General features: G+C 37.5%; 1 protein-coding gene across 1 annotated transcript in view; it reads left to right on the top strand.

The window, feature by feature from the left end:
* Positions 1–16,945, top strand: part of ERO1B (endoplasmic reticulum oxidoreductase 1 beta) — a 64,786-nt gene that overhangs the window by 30,783 nt on the left and 17,058 nt on the right. Inside the window, exons 6-9 of the mRNA XM_012459899.2 lie at positions 5,589–5,662; positions 13,481–13,601; positions 14,046–14,092; positions 16,172–16,183. Of these exons, the coding sequence (XP_012315322.1) occupies positions 5,589–5,662; positions 13,481–13,601; positions 14,046–14,092; positions 16,172–16,183 (254 nt within the window). The remainder of the gene's footprint in view (positions 1–5,588; positions 5,663–13,480; positions 13,602–14,045; positions 14,093–16,171; positions 16,184–16,945) is intronic.

The following is a 16,945-nucleotide window of genomic DNA, read 5'->3' as shown; positions in this document are numbered from 1 at the left end:
CTGGGCATGGTGGCTCACACTTGTAATCCCAGCACTTTGGGAGGTTGAGGTGAGCAGATCACCTGAAGTCAGGAATTCAAGACTAGACTGGTGAACATAGTGAAACCCCATCTCTACTAAAAATACAAATACTAGCTGGGCATGGTGGCTTGGTGCCTGTAATCACAACTACTTGGGAGGCTGAGGCGGGAGAATTGCTTGAACCTGGGAGGCAGAGGTTGCAGTGAGCCCAGATAGCACCATTGCTCTCCAGCCTTGGTGACAAGAGCGAGACTCTGTCCCCACCCCCCAAAAAAAGATTTGTATTTATGTACTACAATTGCTAATGACTCAGTATAAGTTAGCAATCTTATTGAAGAAAAAATTTAATATAGGAAAATAAAAGAAACACCCACATATATATCCTCCATTTCAAATAAATAAGCCTCTATTCCAAATAAATAAATATTAACATTTTCTGCCATATGTTTTAAGGAACAAGAAACATCACAAATAAATTTAAAATTCCTTATGTTCTATTCCCTAATCCAGTAGAGGTAACTACTATCATGAATTTGGTGGTCTATATCCAGTCCATGTTTTTGTTTTTATCATGTATTTATATGTATAAAATATTTTATTTTGTATACATGGTTTTATTTTTCCTTTATATAAATGACATACTATATTTAACATTCCGTAGCTTTTTTCATTACATTTTGCCTTCTAGATCTGTCCATGTTGAAACAGATTTATTCTTTTAACTGGTGAATGATTTTCATATAAATATACCATATTTTACTTAGCTATTCTCCTATTGATGGATGCTTAGCTATTTTCAATTATTTAATTTTACAAACATGCCACCTTGAGCATTCCCAAATTCCTGTTTTACATTAGAAGTAAAAATGTTGAATCTTAGGATTGTCTTTTTGTACCCATTGTTGATACTGCCTGATGACATTCCATAGTACTTGGTGTGAGTATGTACTCACTCCAGTGCTGAGAGCTTGTACCATTCTCTACATCCTTGCCAAAAGCTGATAACGTTTGATGAGTGTGAAATAGTACCTCACTTTTGTTTAATTTGTACTTTGTGATTACTAGTGGATTTGAGCATTTTTAATTTATTGAACATTTGAGTTTCTTATTCAACAAATGAATGTCTACAATGCGCCAAGCACTGTTCTAGGGTACTAGGGATACAGTAGTGTACCTGATAAAATTTCTGCCTTTGTGTAGCTTGATCCTTTTTGGAGGAAATAACGTAATAATAATGTGTTATTAACTATTGACTTAATAAAATATATGAGAAGTAAAATGATGAATGCTAAGGAAAATAATAAAGCAGGGAAGAACAAAGAGGGCTAGGAGCGAGAGAGTGGCACTGTTTTAAATTGGGTGGTCAGAGAAGATCTAAGTGATAATACGACATTTGAACAAATTGCTGAAGAAGGTGAAGGCACGAGTCATACTATGGTTGCCTGTGGGGTGAGCATTCCAGGTATATATAAATGTTAGTTGAAATCTCACTTGGCAGGATCATGCCTAGACCTAAACACAGTAAGACCAATGTAACTGGAGCCCAGTGATCAAAGGCAAAGTAGCAGAAGACAAGGTCAAAAGATGCTAGGGATGGGGCAGGAGGTGGGGTGGGTAGAGATCTTGTAGAGCCTTGAAAGCAATTATAATGAGTATTGCTTTTGGATTGGGTAAAATAAAAAGTCACTGGGAGGTTTTGAACAGAGGAGTAAGCAGATGTGTTGAGGGAGCCTGATGTTATGTTACAGAAGCCTTGTTACATGATTATTGTTGTAATCCAAATTAGCTATTACAGTGATTTAGACCAAGTGATAGCAGTGGAAGTGATGAGAAGCAGTCAGGTTCTGGATGTATTTTGAAGATAAAGCTAACAGGATTTGCTGCAGCATTGGGTATGTGGTATTAAGAAGATATGAGCTTTTGGATGACTACAAGATTTGGAATTATAAAAATGGAGTTGCCATTTACTGACCTGTGGACACCTACAGGAGGAGCAAGTCTGATAAAAAGTTATACTCCAATTTGGATTTGTTAGGTTTGAGCTGCCTGTGAGACATCCACTTGGAGATTTCGGGTAGGCAGTTAGATACACAAGTCTGAATTAGAGGAGAGGTCTGAAAGTCAGTCAATGAATAGATGGTATTTAGCAGCCATAAACCTGAATGAGATCACCAAGGAAGAGAGTGTAAATAGAGGAATGATCTAGGGACTAGGCTTAAGTCCTTACAAGATATTGGGGAAAATTGCCAGTTTATATTCTTCGTCATTTTTTTCTCCATTGGGTTGGCTTTTTAAATTATTACTGATTTGTAAGCATTCTTTATGTAATGTGATAATCCTTTGTTGGCTGTATTGGTTGTTAGGACTTGTCTCATAATTTTACTTATAGTTTTTTGTTGAACAGAAATTATTTTTTAAACCTAAAAAATTTAAGTATAATACACATAGAGTAGAGTATAAAATTCTTAAGTGTAAAGGTCAATTTAACTTCACAAAGTGAACCCAACTCTATAGCCACCATCCAGAGCAGTATACTTGCTGCCCAGAAGATTAACATATGTACTTTGTAGTCATTATCATCTTCCAAAGTTAACCATGATTTTGAGATACTGACTGAGATTGGTTTAAATTATTTATAAATAGAATGATATAGAACATATTCTTTTGTATCTGACTTCTTTTTGTTAACATGTATCTGAGACTCATTCATGTTTTTGGGCATAGTAACGTTTAGTTCTTTTTTTATTGACCTATAGTATTCTATAGTAAGAATGTGCCATGTTTCCATTTTCCATTCTGCTGTTGGTAGCTTATACTTTGGGGCCATTTCAAAAATATTTTGGTGGATACAGCTGGACATGGTGGCTCATGCCTGTAATCCCAGTACTTTGGGAGGGCAAGGCGGGAGGATTGTGTGAAGCCACGTGTTCAAGACCAGCCTGGGCAACAAAGTGAGATCCTGTCTCTACAAAAAAGTTTAAAAAATTAGCCTGGCATGTGCCTATGGTCCCAGCTACTCGAGAGGCTGAGGCAGGAGGATCACTTGAGGCCATGAGTTTGAGACTGCAGTGAGCTATGATTGTGCCACTGTACTACAGCCTGAGTGGCAGAGACCCTATCTGTAAATAAATAAATTTGGTAGGTACATGTGTACATTTCTATGGAGAATATACCTAGGAATGGTATTAGGTACTGCCAAATCGTTTTCCAAAATTTTCACCAAATTATATTGCTACTAGCAGTGTATCAGTTACTTGTTCTACAGCTTCTCCAGCGATTGGTACAATCTTTAGACAGCTTTATTTTGAGGTTTAATAAAATATAATACACTGCACATAAAGGATACAGTTTGATTTTGACATGTGTCCAGCCATATAACGTCATCACAATTAAGACACCATAGGCTGGGTGCGGTGGCTCATGCCCGTAATCCCAGCACTTTGGGAGTCTGAGGCAGGGGAATCTCGTGAGGCCAGGAGTTCGAGACCAGCCTGGCCAACATGGTGAAGCCTTCTCTCTACTAAAAAAAACTAGCCAGGCGTGGTGGTGGGTGCCTGTAATCTCAGCTACTCAGGAGGCTGAAGCAGAAAAATCACCTGAACCCAGGAGACAGAGGTTGCAGTGAGCCAAGATGGTGCCACTGTACTCCAGTCTGGGCGACAGAGTGAAATTGTGTCTCAGAAAAAAAAAAAATACACACACACCCCTCTGTGTGTGTGTGTGTGTGTGTGTGTGTGTGTGTATATGTATGCGTATATATCTATGTAGAGAGAGAGAGACTGGGCATGGTGACTCACGCCTGTAATCGCAGCACTTTGGGAGGCCAAGACAGATCACTTGAGCCCAGGAGTTTGAGACCAGCCTGGGCAACATAGTGAGACCTCGTCTTTACAAAAACTAGAAATAAAAAAGCTGGATGTGGTGGCATGTGTCTGTAATCCAAGCTACTTGGGAGACTGAGGATGGGAGGATCACTTGAGCCCAGAAGGTTAAGGCTACCGTGAGCTATGACATCACTGCACTCCAGTCTGGATGCGGTGAGACCCTGTCTCAAAAAAAAAAAAATATATCACACCCAGAAAGTTTCTCATTCCTTATTCCATCTTTTATGCTCCTCACTTCCCAGTTTGAAGACTACTACTTTAACCTCGGGATACTATCTTGAAAGGAAGTGCTGAGTTAAGCCCAAGAAATTCTCATGCAACGAGTGTTGCATACATCTTCAAACTGACTTTTGGAAAAGCTGAACTAGATGACCTCTAAGGTCCCTTCTAACTCATTTATAAATCAAACTGAGGCAGCTTTATTAGCATTAGATGCACATTCGGTGTTTTTTTGTGACTTAGGCATGACTTCCCTGTGGTTTTAGGCAGGGGTTAGGTGAAATAATCAGCAGAGTTTCAAATGAGAATGTGTCTCCTCAAATGAGGATGCTCAATGAAGAAAGTTCCTGAAAGTTAGTCATACTGTTAACAAGAAAATAGGAATTTATGTCACTATTGATTTGTTCTTCACTGTTTTCAATATAGATTCTCTTATTAAACACGACTTTAGTTACGTCATTTTAGCTGTAATTAGGCATTGTTTACGGCATCACGTATTTCAGTTGAGTCAACTATGGTACAATTTTTTCATTAACTTTTATTGTATACTCCAATAGGGAAAAAATAACATAGTAAGTTAAACTGGAAGAATGTATTGATATAGTTGATGTCATTCAGCCAAGCTTATACACTTCTTTGTAGCGGTTTCTCAAACACGAAACAAATTCACGATTGTGACAGGTACCACATTTAGGAATTACCTGATTCTTACCTTTATATACCTGATTTATACAGTTGTTTTGTACCTTGTTTTTTCCTTTTGTGTTATGAATAAAGAGGGTAGCAAAATTATACCTCTCTGATAGATCCTGCCATCATGAGTATTCTATGCAGGGAAGGCCTGAATATAGGTTTAAGTTCATGTAGACCAAAGTTGATTTCAATAAATGTAGTTGTTCCATATCAGTTCTTCAAGTTAGAAATCTTGATCATAGATTTTGTTAAATGTGAAGTAGGATGTAAAAGGAATGATTCCCATGATAAAAGTGGCATTGGTATAACCAGTGAATACCATGTTGCAGGGGAGATTATAGAAATACAGTTCTTGGTATTTTAGATCTTGTAAGTATAGAAGTAATATAAATTAAAAGAATTCTGAAAGTAAATTTAATTTCTACTTCAGGAAAAAATATATTTAACATAATTTTTAAGTGAATTGAAAAGTTTAGCTTGAGTTTTGTATTTAACTACATGTGATATTTATTTGTAAGTTATTTTCTAGTCAAAATTATTTTTGAACTAGTCCTAATTCATTATAGTTAAGAAATATGAATTACCTAAGGAAATTAATATATGTATTTTTATATAACTTTTTTTTGTCATTCCTTCATGTAATAACAGAATGTGACATCACCTAATCTTTGACTGACCTCAAATTACCTATTTTAATTACACTAGAATACAGTGTTAACATTTTCAACTCCAGATTTAATAATTTTTCTTTTTTATTTCTCCTTCCCATAGTAATCAAAGCAAAGAAGCTTTCATTGACTGGGCAAGATATGATGATTCACGGGATCACTTTTGTGAACTCGATGGTAATACAATAAACTATTATAATTACTTTAATCCTTTCATAAGACATATTAATCGATGAAAATATACTCTGAATTATAGCTTCAATACTGGATTTTGCTTTGTAGATCTTACTATTCATAATGGCATTTATTGAGAGCCTATGTTTCAGGCCCTGTCTTCAGTGCCTTAAATACATTATTTCTGGTCTTTACAGCTACCTTCATAAGTGTGTGTTATTTCATATCTGAGAAAACTGAGTCTGAAAAAGACTAAATAACTTGCCCAAGATCACATAATAGTAAGAGGCTGAGACAGGCTTTGATCCCATATCAGAATCCAAAACCTGTATTCTTTCCATTATGACACACCATCTGTGAAGCCACTTAGTTATAGGTCTGTGAACAAGAGGTCTTAACAAACTCAGATGAATACTGGGGAGGACTCTAATTTTACTTCTCCACAGCCCTTTTTCCAAGAGTCCCCTGGAATGGTAGAAAGACTGGACACTCTACCAGAGTAACTACCACTTAACAGAAGGTAATTGCAGCAACTCAATTTTTTATCTGTATGATAATATTCCCAAAGAATTGTGCTGAGTAGGCATAAATCATTCATTTGGCTTCTCTTCACCTTTTCCCTTGATAATGTTATATTTTTCATAGTGGAAAATAATTTGGGGATTAAGTATGCATAGTTGGAAATAGCAGTTCTTGGAACTCTTCGAGAATCTAGAGTGATCTGCTTCCAAAAGTTTTAAAAAAGATTCACAGGTATAATTGTGCTATAAATCCAGCCTATAGTGGAGTAAGTTATAGTGAGCTTCCACTGTAGTATGGTAAACTGAGAATAATGCTGGGAGACAGAATGTTATCTTGGTTTATATGGTTTCGATAAGGAAATTTTAAAGGAATCTGAGTAAGGTTGTACCAAGGGGTAATTAATGAAGTATCTATCCCCTTTATGATACATAGAATTGGTAGAGGTTGTATCACAGCAAGACATTGCACCTCTCCTTACTCTTGCATTTGCTCTTTGGTTGTCATTACAGGTGTATTTGAGTGCTTAACACTCATAGTCACTTATTTCTAAATTGTACATTTACCTATTCTTTGATTAAAGTATAAATAATAGTGCTTGTTTAATAGGTTTTCAGATTAATAATTTGTGTGAATATATCTTACTCTTATGGTAAATAGGTATTTAATAAAAATACTTAATTGCAGGAATTACTTGCTATAAGTAAATTGATATGTAGATTACCTGCCATCAGTATAAACAGTGTTAACTTTTTAAAAGTATTAGTTTCTTAAATTGTAAAAATGTAAGAGATATTTAAGAATTTATATGAAATCGTCCCTTAAGATTTTTAAGATTATATTCAAAATCAATTATTTTTATATTCTTATACATATAAAACCACCATGGTACCTACTAATTGGATTATCATGACTCTTCTGAGTTGTAATGTTTCTGTATAGTCCAGTGGTTTATATACAGTTTTTTGTTTTTTTTTTTTAAGATTGAGTCTTGCTCTGTTGCCCAGGTTGGAGTGCAATGGCACAATCTTGGCTCACTGCAACCTCTGCCTCCTGGGTTCAAGCAATTCCCCTGCCTCAGCCTCCCTAGTAGCTGGGATTACAGGCGTGTGCCACCATGCCCAGCTAATTTGTTTATTTTTATTAGATACAGGGTTTCGCCATGTTGGCCAGGCTGGTCTCAAACTCCTGACCTCATGTGATCCGCCTGCCTTGGTCTCCCACAGTGCCTGGATTACAGACGTCAGCCACGTCACCGGGCCTATAGCAGTTTTTAAAATTACCGTCAGGGTAGCTTTAGAATCATTGTTTAGTTATTCTTGCTTCCTAAATTCAGTGGATTAGAACAAAAATATAAGAATATTTACCCAGTTTGCTAGGGAATATATCCATATACCCCATTTCCTGCTGTTTTGATGTTGATAATGACTCTATTTGAATGGAAGATGATCCCTATAGACGAAATAATTTTAAAAATAATTTAGTAATTTAATATCCTTTAAGGTAAACTGCTTTCCTACCACTCTTTCTGTTGTTGTTGTTACTGTCTTTATGTACGGCTTGCTGCTGCTTTTTGGTTCATGTTGCTTCTCAAATGTCACTTTATAAGAAAAGCCTGCTCTCATCTCACTATATAAGATAGTAGCCACTATCACTCTCTGTCCCTTTGCACTGCTGGTCCCCACCCTGCCCAAGCACTAACAACTGCCCTACAGTATATAGCATATTATTTAGTGTATTGATTTCTTGTCAGTCTTCTCCAGCTAGATTGTGAGCTTACTTGAGGGCAAGGGCTATGTTTTTGGTTTACTGATGTATCCCTGGTGCCTAGAACAGTGCCTGGATATGGTAGATGCTTAGTAAATATTTGCTGAATGAACTAGTTGGTTCATAAAAAGCCTAAATAGCATGATAGATTTTTAGTTTTATTTTTTCCTTAAAATACATTCATTAATAAATGTTCAAAACAGCAGTTTGTAAATCTGGTTGTGTGTCAAAATTTCTTGAGAGCTTTATCAACTGTAGCTTCTCCTTAACTGTAAATCATATTTTAGCAGTGAGTTAGTAGCAGTTTGGGTTAGGATTGGTGATGGAGGGCTTTAAGCTCAATCCTGAGTCTATAATACAGTATTTTTTTTTATCTGTGCCCATAGCAAAGAGCCCACACGCTAAGTTGTCTATATATGCCACCATTATTGTTTAAGAGAGAAATGAGTTAGGAAGCAGGGAGGAATGTTTAACATCCTAGAAAATGTGGTATGACCTCGTAACTCTATTAAATTAGGACAGTGAGAAGGAAATGCAGTTAGTAAAAATCATATACTTAAGGTCCAGGCACAGTGGCTCATTCCTGTAATCCCAGCACTTTGGGAGGCTGAGGCAGGTGAATCGCCTGAGGTTAGGAGTTTGAGACCATCTTGGCTAACATGGCGAAACCTTATCTCTACTAAAAGTACAAAAACTGGCCAGACATAGTCGTGTACCCTTAAAGTAGTCCCAGCTACTCAGGAGGCTGAGGTGGGAGAATCGCTGTAACCCGGGAGGCCAAAGTTGCAGCGAGCCAAGACTGCGCCAGTGCACTCCAGCCTGGGCAACAGAGTGAGACTCATCTCAAAAAAAAAAAGCATACTTGAAGAGGAAAAAATAACACTATTTCAACTCAATAAATTCCCAGAATAAGGAATTAGGAAGCTGCTTTGTAGAGACAGAAAGAAGTAAAACTTTTGTGAGGAGGACATAGTAGATGGTTAGATAATTCAGTAAATGGTTAGATAATCTGAACAAACTGAGACAAGTTGCAGTTCAGGAAGAAATTAAAATCTGTGTCACAGATGGCCCAGGGGTAGGGGTGGGCAATACCAACTAGTGTGTTTGTAGATAATTTGGCCTATAGATGCTTTCTCCCACACACGTTGCTCACTCTGGATGTCCCATGAAATTCTTGTCCATATTGAGCAGAGGTTGGTAAGTTTTGTAAGTAAATGGACTAATAGTAACTATTTTAGGCTTTATAGACTGACTATAGGATCTCTGTTGCAATTACTCATCTCTGCCATAATGGTGTGAAAGCACTATATAAGCAAATGAACATGGCTGTGTTCCATGAACACTTTATTTACAAAAATAAGCAGCAGGCCAGATTGGGCACATGAGCTGTAGTTTGCAAACTCCTTGTATTGGTTAACAAAACCCACCCTTTTCATGATTTGAAAAAGTATTACAAGATTTTTTTTAAACTATTGATTGAACTAAGGGAATAAACATTAAGAACATTGAAAATGTAAGTTTTACTTAAAGTAGTTATAAAAACTGATATAATTGTGCTGTGTGTTGTGGTGAGCACCTAGAGTCCCAGCTATTTGGGAGGCTGAGGCAGGAGGCTTGCTTGAGCTGAGGAGTTCAAGTCCAGCCTGGGCAACATAGTAAGACCACATTTAAAAAAAAAAAAAAAAAAAAAAGAACAATGAAAAACCAGATATAGTTGATTTTTCACTTGTGATTTTTTTTTTTAGCTCCCTTAAAGTATATTTTATTTCATTTTATTTATTTTTTTGAGATGGAGTCTCGTTCTGTCACCCAGGCTAGAGTGCAGTGGCGAAATCTGAACTCACTGCAACCTCTGCCTCCCGGGTTCAAGTGATTCTCTTGCCTCAGCTTCCTGAGTAGCTGGGATTACAGGCCCATGCCACCACCACACCTGGCTAATTTTTTGTAGTTTTAGTAGAGATAGGGTTTCACCATGTTAGCCAGGGTGGTCTCGATCTCCTGATCTCATGATCCACCCGCCTTGGCCTCCCAAAGTGCTGGGATTACAGGCATGAGCAACTGTGGCCAGCCTAAAGTATATTTTATATCATCATGGTTTAATATCTGAATCATGATTTTTCTTCTTTATTGGTTATTTAGTTCGTTTTGTTAAGCGAAGAGTTTGCACATTTGTAGGGGACTCTATACACTTATAGTCTTAAATGTACACACACAAATTTATAAATATGTACATAAATATATATGCATCAGAGAAGATAATGTTAATTGTGAAGCCTATATATAATTCGGTTTTGCAGATGAATTTATTCAAGAGCAGCTTATGAAAATTAAAACTATACAACTTAGAAATTAAATACTGAATTTTAAGATTTTTTGTTTCTTTACTAGAAGCCATACTTTCTTTTTTTAAAGACAGGATCTTGCTGTGTTGCCCAGGCTGGAGTGCAGTGGTGCCATCGTAGTTGACTGAAGCCTCCAACTCCTGGGCTTAAGCAGTTCTCCCACTTCAGCCTCGCAAGTAACTGGGACTAGAGGCATGCACCAACAAGCGCATATCAAAAGCCAGACTTATACTTCATAATTTGACTGGGCACAGTGGCTCACACTTGTAATCCCAGCACTTTGGGAGGCTGAGGCAGGTGGATCACCTAAGGCCAGGAGTTTGACACCAGCCTGGCCAACATGGTGAAACCCCATCTCTGCCAAAAAATACAAAAATTAGCCAGGCATGGTCGCAGGCACCTGTAATCCCAGCTACTCAGGAGGCTAGGCATTAGAATCACTTGAACCTGGGAGGTGGAGGTTGCAATGAGCCAAGATGGCGCCACTGCACTCCAGCCTGGGCAACAAAGTAAAACTTTGAAAAAATATATATACACATGTATGTTATACATGTCATACACATGCAACATGCATGTATACACATGCAACATGTGCATGTTGTACACATGCAATACATGTATGTGTCATGTGTGCCACACATAAACATTACATATATGTGACATGTCACATATGACACACTCCGGGTCTGCGGCCAGAATTTAATGGCAACGGTTACGCAATGTCATGTGCCATGTCATGTATGTGCCATGTATGTCATAAATAACGTGTTGTCATGTGCCATGTATGTTGTATATGTGCTGTTATGTGTCATGCATGGGGACATGTAGGTTGCACATGACATGCACACATGTGGCATATGCATGTCTTTTGTTTCATGTATGTCATCTATGACATGGATGCACCATGTATAACGTGTAGCCTGTGTTGTGTGTCGTGTATGACATGTACAATTCACGTATGTGTCGTTTTGTGACCTGTCATGCATTACACATGTCTTGTATGTGCCATGCATTACAAGTATGTGCCATGTGTCGTGTTGTCATATATGGCATGTCATGTGTGATGTGTGACGTGCATGACAAGTGTTGCATGTATGGCAGACGTGACATGTCACGTGTGTCACGCACATGCCATATGTACCGTGTGCATGCCGTGTCATGTATGTGCCGTACGTGTCATACATGTGTACATGTGACATGCATGTCATGTGCATGCCATATGTGTCGCATGTGTGTATGCCATACATGTCATAGATGTGCATGTGATGTGTTTAATTTTTTTTCATAATCAGTGTTTTAAATTAAGATTTTAAAAATCGTTTTTGAGTTCTGAGTCAATCTGTGTTCTTGGACAGTTTTTTCTATCTGTAAATCATTTTCTTTGCCTTATTTTTTATAGTGGAATATCTTTATAAATTTAGAGCTAGAAATAGAGCCACTATTCTTACAGCCTGTAAAATCATGTTTCCACTAAATTATATATAATCCGTTAAATATACTAAATTGTTAATTATCATTGTATTCTTCCTACATCATGAAAGTGCCAGGCGGGTGGATCACCTGAGGAGGTGGATCACCTGAGGTCAGGAGTTCAAGACCAGCCTGGCCAACATGGTGAAATCCCATCTCTCCTAAAAATACAAAACATCAGCTGGGCATGGTGGCAGGTGCCTGTAATTCCAGCTACTTGGGAAGCTGAGCCAGGATAATTGCTTGAACCGGGAGTTGGAGGTCGCAGTAAGCTGAGATGTGTGCCTTTACACTCCAGCCTGGGCGACAGAGCAAGACTGTCTCAAAAAAAAAAAAAAGTACCATGTGATTCTTGGAAGTTATAGATTAAGATGCTGTTTTGCCCTTATGATCATGGATAATCCCAGTCTGTGGTCATTGACTGTCCAGGGAATATTGTTTACTGACAGGTAACTATACTATCAGGTAATGGAGGGACATTTAATGACCATATTTGATCCCTGTTTTAAACCAGCTGCCTGTGTACTATTGTTTATACTCATGACAACAAAAGGTTAGTAAGCATATAAAGGACTACATCTGTGCCATTATATATAACACTTGAGCTTATATGTATTATGAGCATACATGTGTGAGGCATGGTCTTTTTTTAGGTATGAAAAGCATATGTTTTCCATTTCTATTCAGAATGTGAGCCTTAATAATTAAGATTATTTTTTAAATCTTTTGTATTCTTCAGAGATCTCAATTAAAATGTCCAAATAGGGCCAGTCATGGTGGCTCATGCCTGTAATCCAGCACTTTGGGAGGCTGAGGTGGGCGGATCACAAGATTGGGAGTTCGAGACTAGCCTGGCCAACATAATGAAACCCTGCCTCTACTAAAAATATAAAAATTAGCTGGGCTTGGTGGTGCATGCTTGTAGTTCCAGCTACTCGGTGGTGAGCCTAGATTGTGCCACTGCACTCCAGCCTGGGTGACAGAGCAAGACTGTGTCTCAAAAAAAAAATCTAGATAGTGGAGATCTGGTAAATACTCATTTGGGTTTCCAATTGGAAAATGGTTATTTAGTTTTAAATATTTCAACAAGTTTTTGAAAGTTGTGCCTACTGTGTTTTAGTTTGAGAGCAAAAAAAAGCACTTCAATATGCTAACATCAGTAAAAATAGTAATACATAATTTTTTTAAACTAGAGCATTGGTATACCTTTATGAATAATCAGATTTGGATCACAAAGTTATGGAGCCATGTACTTCATAAGTCCAAGCAGAGAGTAGCAAGGAAATCTCCATTTTTAATATAATATATGTTACAAAATGTTACTAAGCGTGTGGTTAGGTAGGTATATTCTTAGGGAATAAATCATATGAAATATTAAAGCAGGTTATGATTTTGTTTGGTCTTTTCAATCCTGGGTGGTTAAAACTTAAGAAATGATTCACATCTCTAATAAGGTGAAGGGGATGTTACTTAAAAGAGCACTTGAGTATCCAAGGGAAATGGAAGAGTCTTTTTTTCTTCTCTTAAGGAATTTGTCCAAGTCATTACAAATCCTGAGTCAAATACAGTCACAAGTATACTAACCACTATATCATTTAAGTTGGAGATTACTTGAAAAGCATGGTATTTCTCTTACCTTTGGGTAGTCTGGTTTGCTTTGTACTGTTAAATTTTAAATAAATGGTGAAATATAGATGATTTTTATGAACTGTTTGTTGTTCAGATGAGAGATCTCCAGCTGCTCAGTATGTAGACCTGTTGCTGAATCCAGAGCGTTACACTGGCTATAAAGGGACCTCTGCATGGAGAGTGTGGAACAGCATCTATGAAGAGAACTGTTTCAAGTAACTGGAGGGGATGGGGGAAGAAGGAATGACTGATAGGGTGGGGAGATGCCAGGTGTGGTGGCTCAGGCCTGTACTCCCAGCACTTTGGGAGGCCAAGGCAGGCGGATCGCCTAAGGTCAGGAGTTAAAAACCAGCCTGGCCAACATGGTGAAACCCCTTCTCTACTAAAAATACAAAAGAATTAGCTGGGCTTGATGGCAGGTGACTGTAATCCCAGCTACTTGGGAGGCTGAAGCGGGAGAATCACTTGAACCCAGGAGGAGGAGGTTACAGTGAGCGGAGATCATGCCGTTGTACTCCAACTTGGGGGACTGAGCAAAACTACGTCTCAAAAAACAAAATGAGAGGGTGGGGAGAGTAGTATTTGTTTCTGTTGGAATAAAATTATATACTACAATAGTCAAACCATTTTATATTTGGCTTTTATGCTTTCTTTTTCAGGCCTCGATCTGTTTATCGTCCTTTAAATCCTCTGGCACCTAGCCGAGGTAGGTTTTTCATATGTACATTTTCATGCTTTTCATTGTTTATAAAATGTCTTTGTAACTAAACTTTATATTGAAAAAAACTTTCACTTTTATTTTTGGTTAGTTTGAATGATGAACAGAAAGTATAAGATAAGTTCATAGTCAAGTCTCAAGATTTCTAGGCATGTTTCACATAATTACTCTTACTGAGTGTGTGCTATGTGCCAGACTCTAAACTAGGAAGTTTATGTAAAATAATTAGATTACATAAGTAATCAATATATGTCAGATTTCCTGGGGACCTCTTAAAAATCTGGATGCTCAGGCCCTACTCTATTCCAGTTAAGTCAGAATCCTTGGAATGAGAACTGCAGGCATTGGTATTTTTTAAACTCTCCAGATGGTTCTACTGTGCAACCAAGTTTGACAACCAATGTTTCATAACAGTGCTTCTATACTTCAGGGTGCATACAAGTCACCTGGGAGCCTTGTAGACATACAGGTTCTGATTCTGTAGATCTTGGATGAGGCCCAAGAGTCTAGCAAGTTCCCAGGTGCTGACTCATATGTGACACTGAGTAGGAAAAACATACAAAAATTTTAGAAGCGTAGGCTGCCTTTAGCAGTGTTCTCTATCTGTACTGTCCAATAAAGTAACCAGTTTCCACATGGGACTGGTGAACACATGAAATTTGGCTAGTGTGAAACTGAATTTTAAATTTTATTTAATCTTAGTTTATTTAGATGTAAAAACCGTATTGCTGTTAAACAGAACCTTATCGTTTTGGTAAGACTGCTATACCTTTGCATCATGTAACATATTTTTGTTGTGGTGTGTGTATACTTTTGACTTTTAAAAATGTGTCTATTGGAAACATTGTAAATTAACACGTGTGTCTGGTGTCATGTTTCAATGGAACAGCATTACTGTCATCAGTGGGGTACATCCTCGTTCTATTCTCAATGAGGAACCAAACCCTGGGAGCAACCCTGTAATTGATCTGCCATTCCAGTTAGACCAGGAGTGTTTTAAGAAGTTTAATTTCCTTGTCTAAATTGGTATCTTTAGACCTTTCTGAGAACCAAATGGTCTTGGAAGGGTTTGCTCACTCTGTCACAATGTGGCAAATACTCTTTTTCCCCAAATTCACATTGAAAGTGCATGGAGAAGGAAGTTGGCCATATTAAAAGACATGCCTGGAGTCTTATTCTTTGTCTCTTTTACTAGTTTTGCCTCACAGCTGAAATCTTTTTTCAGAACCCACTTAGTGACAGACAGAGCTGCTGTGGTAGTCCTAGAGCCCAACCTCTGGCCTCTTCCGTACCTCTAGGCCTCCCTGAAGTAGCACACTGCCAAGGGTTTCACTGATTACAGTTTGGGATCTACTCTTAATAAGAGTAGATCTTATTAAGAGCATATCTGTGCTGAGGAGCAGTAATTTAAAAGAGAAAAATATTCCAGGATGGAAACAGTCACGTTCAGAGAGGATTGTGTACATAATGATTAAAGGAGCCACTTTATATTAATTAATTATTGAAAATAGTGGTCTTTATGACTATTTTTAGTTGGTTTCTGATATTTTATTTATTGTATTAAAAAATATGCAAATCTTTTTTTTTCTTCTTCTTTGAGACAGAGTTTTGCTCTTGTTGCCCAGGCTGGAGTGCAATGGCTCAATCTTGGTTCACTACAACCTCCGCCTCTTGGGTTTAAGCAATTCTCCTGCCTCAGCCTCCCAAGTAGCTGGGATTACAGGTGTATGCCACCATGCCCAGCTAATTTTTGTATTTTTAGTAGAGAAAGGGTTTCACCATATTGGCCAGGCTGGTCTCAAACTCCTGACCTTAGGTGATCCACCCGCTTCAGCCTCCCAAAGTGCTGGGATTACAGGCGTGAGCCACTGCACCCATTCAAAATGTGCAAATTTTATACTCTTTGGCCTATATTCTAATTAAGAGGACTCATTTGCAGGATGTCTACTCACTGACCAAGGTTTGTGATAACAATTAATAGTTTAACAGTTGTAGTCTCAAAAAAATAGTGGGATCTGAGCTATGTAAGACATTTTCTGAAATCTTTTTTATTATTTTCTCTTTTAGGCGAAGATGATGGTGAGTAAAACTCATGTTTGTGTTTGCTTCAAGTGTAGAGGAAATATTTTTTGACAAATAGAATTTGATTTTTCCTTTACATATTTCAAAAGAAAGTATTTCTATTTTTTAAGAAAAGAGCTACTAATAAATGGTAACCAAAAAAAGATTATATGTATCTATGTATATGTATATGAAGTTATCCTGTGTTTTAAAAAAAAACCATATTACCTAAATGCTTAGTTTGTAAATCAGATTCATATTCCAAGTTCCCCATTTTCTGGTTATTATTTAATTTACTTGAATATGTTCTGAAGAAGTGGGGAGAAATTAAGGTAGTTTTACCAGATAATTTGTTTTGTGACCTCTTTATTTTCTTATTGACTTTGAAATTTCTAATCTCAGTTATCAATATCATAATCTGATGATGAGCAATTTATCAACAATTGATTACTGAATGAATGTTGGTTAAAAGATACCCCCAAAATAGCCATTTCTTTGTAGGAGCTGAGGATGTATAGGATAGTAGGAAAGATAAGCACTGTACATAAACAGTGGTAATGAGGCAAAGAAATACTCCACACATGGTATAAACGGTAGGTAATATAGAGCTCCTTAGAGGAGAAACAGATCGTATCTCACAGGAGTGATGCGGGAAAGCTTACTGGAGAAGGTAGTGTTTGAGATGACTTTTGAATAATGGGAAAGATTTAGATCAATAGAATTGGACAGTACCTGTTGGAGGAAACAGCATGAATAGCTAGGAGTTGAGAATGAGAAAGG

Source organism: Aotus nancymaae, unplaced genomic scaffold, assembly GCF_030222135.1.
Source record: "Aotus nancymaae isolate 86718 unplaced genomic scaffold, 86718_ANA_hifiasm-v0.15.2.pri h1tg000032l_0, whole genome shotgun sequence".
In the NCBI taxonomy this organism is placed as follows: domain Eukaryota; kingdom Metazoa; phylum Chordata; class Mammalia; order Primates; family Aotidae; genus Aotus; species Aotus nancymaae.
The sequence above is the reverse complement of the archived record's forward strand: the minus strand, read 5'-3'. Positions and strand labels throughout refer to the sequence as shown.